Source organism: Eretmochelys imbricata, chromosome 8 (assembly GCF_965152235.1).
Source record: "Eretmochelys imbricata isolate rEreImb1 chromosome 8, rEreImb1.hap1, whole genome shotgun sequence".
Taxonomy (NCBI): domain Eukaryota; kingdom Metazoa; phylum Chordata; order Testudines; family Cheloniidae; genus Eretmochelys; species Eretmochelys imbricata.
In genome coordinates, this window is record NC_135579.1 from 16,149,900 (window position 1) to 16,158,114 (window position 8,215).

Consider the following 8,215-nt stretch of genomic DNA (forward strand, 5'->3'; position numbering starts at 1 on the left):
GCATCAGGCTCTTTTCCCATACTGTTGCTAAGCACCACTGATGGACTGACCTTGTCATGTCTCCTTTACTCTGTCAAGATGTTGGATGGTCATGTAAAGTATCATTCTAATAAGAACAGCCATACTGGGTCAGACTAAAGGTCCATCTAGCCCAGTATCCTGTCTTCCAACAATGGCCAATGCCCGGTGCCCCAGAGGGAATGAACAGAACAGGTAATTATCAAGTGCCTATCAATCACCCATTCCCTCCTTCTTGCATTGGAGGCTAGAGAAACCATTCCTGCCCATTCTGGATAATAGCCATTGATGGACCTATCCTCCATGAATTTATCTAGTTCTTTTTTTAACCCTGTTATAGTCTTGGCCTTCACAACATCCTCTGGCAAGGAGTTCCACAGGTTGACTGTGCATTGTTTGAAGAAATACTTTCTTTTGTTTGTTTTAAACCTGCTGCTTATTAATTTCATTGGGTGACTCCTTGTCCTTGTGTTATGTGAAGGAGTAAACACTTCCTTACTTACTTTTTCCATACCAGCCATGATTTTATAGACCTCTTATCATATTCCCCCTTAGTCATCTTTTTTCCAAACTGAAAAGTTCCAATCTTATTAATCTCTCCTCATATGGCAGCTGTTCACACCCCTGATCATTTTTTGTTGCCCTTTTCTCAACCTTTTCCCATTCCAATATATCTTTTTTGAGATGGGGCAACCACATCTGCACACAGTATTCAAGATGTGGGCGTACCATGGATTTATCTAGAGGCAATATGATATTTTCTTTCTTATTATCTATCCCTTTCTTAAGGATTCCCAACATTGTTCACGTTTTTGACTGCCGCTTCACATTGAGTGGATGTTTTCAGAGAACTATCCACAATGACGCCAAGAACTTTCTTGAGTAGTAACAGCTAATTTAGACCCCATCATTTTAGATGTCTAGTTGGGATTATGTGTTACAATGTGCATTACTTTGCATTTATCAACATTGAATTTCATTTGTCGTTTTGTTGCCCAGTCACCACTTTTGAGAGATCCTTTTGTAGCTCTTTGCAGTCTGCCTGGGATTTAATTATCTTGAGTAGTTTAGTATCATCTGCAAATTTTGCCACCTCACTGTTTGAAGGTGAGCTAAATGCTTCCTTTAATAAAGGAAGATTAGGGAATGGGCACTACGATGTTCCCTAAAACTTTTTTAAAAAGCTCTAGAAGGATGAGGAGGCATAAATTGAACACAACTTACTCACTTGTCTGCTCAACTTAGACATAGAAAGCAATTTCAGTACTAAACGGTAGTCTGACAGAGGATTGTCTTATCATTGTAGAACATTGCCTCAGCTTCATTTGTGTATAAAAATGAGCCAGGGTTGAACAAGTCATCAGCTAAGCTAAATAAACAAAATGGGAGACCAGAGGAAGTCAAATTGAAAAAATTTTGGATTGTCCACTCACTCTCACTCATAACTGTTTTAAGCTTTGAGAATTCTCTTCTGAGATCTTTGCGTTGACAGAATGATCAAATATAGGAGTGTGTTGTGTGTTCATTCATGTGGCTGGGTTTGTTTTTTTTGCAGGGAGGGGTTGTGGGGGGGGAAGACTTGGCAGCTTTCACTTTATTTTAGCCTCTGGATACTGTCAGATCAGGATTCTACTTGAGCTTTGCACTGTCACAGTTTCAGGCTCCCAGCCAGAAAGCAAGATAATTAACTGTAGTAGATTCTGATCTAAATGTTCAATCTGCTGCTTACCTCCTACAGACCTTGCCGAGTCCATGAACTGGTGCCCATGAGGGAGATGTAAGCTGTTATGATTGATGCAATTCAGGTTATAGAAGTACTTGCACATTCCAGTCCTACATGGTATCAAACTGCTGGGCTTAGCCCATCCGTGCTCATATTTCTAGAATAAATGCTAAAGAAAACCCTTTTTTAAAGAAACCACAAACAGTCACTTGTATATTTAACAATATATATTTTATATATATATTTCTAAATCAGTACATTCAGTTTTAACTTGTTTTTCTTCACAAACAGAAGAACTCTTACAATAGTAGACTTTCTAAAATAAATACTATTAAAATAGAGCTTCAAAATAAATATTCTATACAAAGGAAACCTTCTGTTGTAACTTTTGGGGGGGGTGTGTGTGTATGGAGGTGATTGGTTGGTAGGGAATGGAATTCTTGAACAGCTTTTCATACCATGAAAGAAAAAAAATTCCCAGTGCTGCAAAAGAGACAGAAACTGAGGAAATAAACTAGAGATTTTAGTTTACTAAAAGCAATGAGAAACCACTTCCAAAAGACAGTAAAACTTAAGTGTGGTGCCAAATCCTGTCCCCTTCCTCCTTTTACAGCACTGTTCTGTTCAACACCATAGCATGCCTCTGAGGGAATACTTTTGCTTCCCAGGCAGTGGGTACATAGAAGATGCAAATTAAAAACTCTTCTAGGATGCACAAAATGGGTAAGTCCTCTCAGCAGGTGTCTTACTTCCACTTGTGTTCATGAGGATAGGAGCCAGCTCCCCCTGCACTGTGACAACGTGACTAGAGAGTAGCCCGAGAGATTATTAAATAGAGTTCATACTTATATGGCCTAGCCAGCAGTCACTCTCCTGGTCTATACTTGGGTTGATATAGCTATGGTGCTCAAGGGTGTGTAAAACAGCCATGCCTGAGTGCCGTAACTATGCTGACCTTATCCCCCTAAGTAGACACAGGTACGGTGGATAGACGAATGTGTCTCTCAACCTAGCTACCATCACTTGATGTTCCTAAACCAATGGGAAAAATCCCTTCCATCACTATAGGCGGCATCTACACTAGAGGGTTATGCTGGCATAGCAGTGGTGCAATAGCTATGCTGCTGGAGCCCCTGTAGTATAGACATGGCCTACGAGATAGGGGTAGCTTGCAGGGATGACAGACCATGTTGCATGTCACGATCGGTTGTCTCTGCATGAGAGGAAGGCAGCTTATTTAATGCAAACTAGGCGTGGCTCGAGCCTAGACCAAATTTAGATGGCATATTACACTGTCCCTGTATGCTTTATGTCTCAGGAGTAGCAGGAGGTCAAAGTGGGAGCATGTCCCTTAAAAGTGAAGGTGGGGGAATTGGAGGAAAAAAGGGGAAACTTAGTTGTTGGCTGGAAAAATACCTTCCATCAGCACAGCAGCCAATGGCATCTAAAGGAATAGTGTCATATTGTCAAGGCTCCTCTCGCCTCGTCTAACCCAGAATCTTTTGAATGCTATGCAAGAAGCTCAACAACTTTGTTGCTATGCCTCAGGCAAAGAGCTGGTGAAACATGCCGACTGATTGCTACACCAAAGGGACTTGAAGAATACAAGGAGCTTCATTCTGCTACATTTACCACTGCACTAACACATCCACTAATGCTTTACAGTCTTCCAGCATGGGATCAGCTTACATTATAGCAGAAGTTATATATTAAAAGAAACCAACAAAGAAATAGGTGTTTACAACTATGTACAATGAAAGTAAAAGTTGCTGGAGGTCCTCTTCGTTAGAGAATGTAAGAATATGGACTCGCTCTGTGTGTGTTTACATGTGCACACAACTATGGACTGGCACAGTGGAGACCATTCAAATGTTATGTTTGCTTGCAGTAACATGCAGCCAGCCAACAATTTCTATTGCAAATTTGCACTAGGATACCCTGCTGCACTAAGCTAGGGCTTGCGGTAAACAGAAAATGTATAGATGGCTGCCATTTGGACGTTGCATATGTTCAAGGTGGAAGATAGCTGATATAGATCTCTGTGCTTGTTGCTGCGGTTTTTTAGCCCATTTGTACTTTAAGAAAATTATATATCATTCCATTAAATAGCAATGTCTTATACATTCAACCAGCAGTTCAACCAGTTTGGGGTTCTTTTCTTTTTTCTTTGCAAGGTTCCCTCTGATCTGTGATACAAACCCCTTCACTGCACACACAGTATCTTCCTGGTGAGGGTAAGCTACAGGAATCAAGATCTGGTAACATAGATGCAGTATCCCTTTTTCTATGATTTACCATAAACAAGCCAGCTAATGCTATAAATATAAAAAGGAAGTTTTTTTAAAAAACAATTCCCCGCTTAATAAATATCTACAATTAAATGTAACAAAAAAAAAAGTCACCCGCTCATAAATGAATTCTTAAGTAAAAAATAAAATAATTTTAAAAAAAAGCTCCAATCAGTACATTTTGAAAAAAACAAAACAGCAATTGTATCACAACCAAGCAAATGTGATTTCTGGAAAATGCTACATAAGCTTTGCCTATTGCTTATCTAATTAAAGATGACATCTCTCTGTCATTGCTGTGTATTTACGGAGTACATTTCCTCTAATTAATTAAAAAAAAAATACACACACACACGGATTAGATCAGCTTTCAGCATGCAACAAGTACCTAGATATTTGATTTGTTGCATGTTAGGACAAAGTTTTTTTGTTTAGCACCTTGCAGTTATCAAAAGAAAGGGGTTACTGCAGCATAAGGGAGTGCAGTACGAGTGCATAGACAAAGCCTATGATCGTCAGCTACTGAAAACCAAGGGCAAGGTTCCATAAATACGCACCCTTGACGTCCCCCAGTACTCATTAACACTAAAATAGACACTTGTTAATTTCTCTATTTACACTTTACAAAGACACACTATTCTACAGAAAAGGCAAAAGTTGAGCAGCAGCAATAGAAATGAAGGGGGGAAAAATACTTCAAGCAAATGTCATTCTGCCCCCCAAAAAAGTGTCCTTAATATTATCAGCAAAGTAGATCTGAAGAGCTTGTTCCAGAAGAACAGGTATTGGATTGATATCTATTTAAAAAATATGTACATGTGTATTGTGCTCAGTTTTTCTTGACCTTGCCACTACCGTTTGAGAAGGGGGGGGGAACAAAAATCAAATTTCTCAGCTTAGTGGGACTTCTGCATCAGCATTTGCTGAGCACGAAATCACACGACAGAAGTCGAATTCATTCAAAGCCCCCTGGAAAAAGTTTTACTATTGATGTCATAATATATTTTTAAAATCTACTAAATGTGACATCTGAGGCTACACACTTAAGCTCACTAGCAAAATGACAGTGTAAAATTTCAAAAGAAATTGACATGGGTGGGGGGAGGAGAAAAACACATTATGCCCATAGTCCTCTTATTGGGGCAAGGTGAGGGGGGAGAGAGATTCCATATCACTACCTCTGTCAGAAAACAAAATCGGCATCAAAAAGGGAACGTGACGGGTGGGGTAGGAATAGAAATATACCTAAATGGCAATGACAGTTGTAGAAAGTGAATTGAAAAAAGTTATTTCTGCTTCAAAATCTATTCTGGAAGGGTGAAGGAAAAAGCTTTGGGGAAACATTTACTTTGTACTCAACTGGCCCTTTTAATAGTCAAGTGGAGAGAAAAAGTTTAACCCTTTACTTTCAACAGGCTGCTGGTAACATATCAGAGTTGAAAAAGGAAGAAAACCCACCCTACTCTGAATCCACTATTCTTTTGTGAATGAAAATGAATATTGCTTCTGCTGATGTGCCTGTCAAGCTAATAGTTAATTATTCTTGCTGGACGTAGGCACAGCGAGCAGCCAGCACTATGAACCAGATGGTGAAAAGACTTTTTAAGCAGCGGTACTCTGTGATCTGTGTTGGTTTTTGGCCTGGGCTCTGTAAAGTATTAAGAATCCTCCTCCATTGGCCCCCCTCTGTTTAACTTTAGATAATCAATTCCAAAACCCTGAATAACCCAAAGTGCTTCAGTTTATGGAAATAGTTACTTCGGCTTTCTTTGTTGATGGCAAAAGGCTAACATATGTTATCCTCAGAACACAGGTTATAACCTCCCCTTTGGTGTCTCTTCCACCTTTCTCATATCCCCCCGCACCCTGCAATGGTCAGAAAGGCTTTTCTGGCCTGCTCGCTTTGCCATCCAGCGCCACCTTGCAGATGACACTGTTTGTGTTTTTACATCTACATCCGGGCCGGCTCACTTGGTCATAGCATCTCTGGGATAGTTTCACGCAGCCGGTGGCTGGCAGGTAGCACAGCAAGCAAGGCAGGACCAGAGAGAGGGCACCCATGAAAGACCAGCGGGCACAGCAGTTCGAATGGGAGCAGGAGCAGGGGTGGTCTGCACAGGAGCCCTCGTCATCCTCGTTAGTGCAGTGGTAGAAGACTCCCTTCACCAGACACATGCACGTGGAGTAATTGACCAAGTTCTGCGCAGAGCAGAGACACTCCTGGTTGCACACCCAGCAAGAAGGCAAAGCCCGCGGCATGGCACACTCCTTGCACTTGCATTTGCCACAGGCTTCACACAGTAAAAAGTGCTTGTCAAGCTCCTGAGACATGGGTCCCTTCAGATCCATGGGTTTGCAATTCATCACCTTGGGCTGTATCCGAACCGCTCTCGGGGAGGGCTGCTCCGCCACGGGGGCCGGCGCCATGTGGTCCAGGAGCCGCTGGTCGGAAGCCGTGCTGCTGCTGCTACTGATGGAGCTGGGCCGCCCGCTGAAGGAGATCCAGGGGTGGGTGACGTCCTGCTCACATCGCTGCAGGTGCTGGCTGGTCAGCGCGGGTTCCTGGTGGCCTCTGGGACGCTTCTGGGTGGCCAGGCTGGGATTGCCGGTGTAGTCATTCTCCACGTGAGTAGTCCTCATCTGGTCAATAGGCAGGATGGGGAGCGGATGCTGCAGCCTCCCATAGGGGATCCGACTGTCCAGTAACGGCTGTACCATGACAGAGTTCGGGGCCACAGTTATGTTGTGGGGAATCCGGGGTTCCATTGGTCAGAGCGTCCTTCACCACTGGGGGGTAAAAACGGCTTTAAGTGTCCTGAAAAAGAGAAGGGAAAAAGGGAACGGTTCCCAGATTAACTCACATTGTCACTATTCCCAGTCCAAGGAGGGCTCATTGCTCTAGCAGCTATTGCACTGAAGTCATTATGAGCCAAGCGCACCTCAAGCGGAGATAAAGTATCTGCTCTCGTGTAAAGCCGGGATTTGTACTGGCACGGTTTTGCTCTCACTAACCTAGGCTAGCCTAGCGCTCCCAGTCATTGCTACATGTAACAATATCTTAGGCTTTAGTAGCCCCTTCTCTCTCAGTGGCTGCTGGGGTAGGGCTGGGGAGGCAATGCAGGAGGAAGGAAGGAAGTTGAGCTTGCTGCCTTAGAGTTATCAGCCCGTGTTAAAACATTCTTTGGCTGCTCGGAATGCTACCTTGTCACCTCCCTGGTCTCCAGCAGACATGACCATGAGCCACGGCTGGGACACTGGGAGCTCAGCCTAGCAAAATGTTGGTTCAACAGGTTTGGGAAGTACTGGTTTAGTATATTCACTCCAAGTAGCACAAAGTCTCAGGCCCGAATTAAGCCCCTGTGTGGATGGCTTAAGTGAGATAGCGTAGAGTTTGTCTCCCCACGCGCTCAGAGTTTGTCTCCCCACGTGCTCAGAGGGGTAGCATTTGACCATTAGGGGAGTTGTTATGGCAGGGGCTGTCATCCTAATCCACAGATCTACCCCATCTCTCCTCACTCATGACATCCTGGGAGGGCTGAGGCATCCACACACCATCCCAGATCCTGCTTGGTACTCCCCGCCTATGCCTGGTCTAATCCCTCTTCCCTCCCCTATGCAGAACAGACGTTCATTCAAGTTAACAGTGACAGTGGCAGACAATCTTCTCACGGAGAGTCGCTGGGTTTCTAGGGGATAATGCCACTGAACGTCTCTCCCCTATCCCACCGCACCTCAAACCCAAGGAAGTCCAACTGTGCAGAGTTGACTTGGCAGGCCTTACGCAGACTTGAAGGATAATGCTACAGCCAGTTCCGACAAGCCTGCTAAACTGGTAGACACTGGAATATGGTGCAGGCCCTGGGGACCCCACAAAGTGCAAGATGAAATGCCAGAGTGCTCTTTATTGCTCACGTTCCTGTGCTGCATGGCTTGGAGTATGAGCTGCTGCTTCTTGGTTGAAAGCCCTCCCAGAGAAGCAGATGCCCTAAATCAGTGCTTCTCAAGCTGTCTGATGTGGGGGACCGGCAATTTTTTCCCCCCAGTGTGCGCGCCGACTGGCAGTCTATGGCTCGCGGACCGGGACCACCACTTTGAGTAGCACTGCCCTAGAGGGTTCAAATTATCCCCCTCCCCCACCTTTATCCTGGCCCTGGTTGGGGCATCTTACAATTCCTCACCGACTCTC

At 43.9% G+C, this 8,215-nt stretch overlaps 1 protein-coding gene across 1 annotated transcript; it reads right to left on the reverse strand.

Annotated features, from left to right (window-relative positions):
- Positions 1-5,904: 5,904 nt before the first annotated feature.
- Positions 5,905-6,834, reverse strand: SPRY4 (sprouty RTK signaling antagonist 4). The gene has a single exon (XM_077825393.1). The coding sequence runs from the start codon at positions 6,793-6,795 to the stop codon at positions 5,905-5,907; it is 891 nt and encodes a 296-aa protein (XP_077681519.1). The 5' UTR covers positions 6,796-6,834.
- Positions 6,835-8,215: the final 1,381 nt, after the last annotated feature.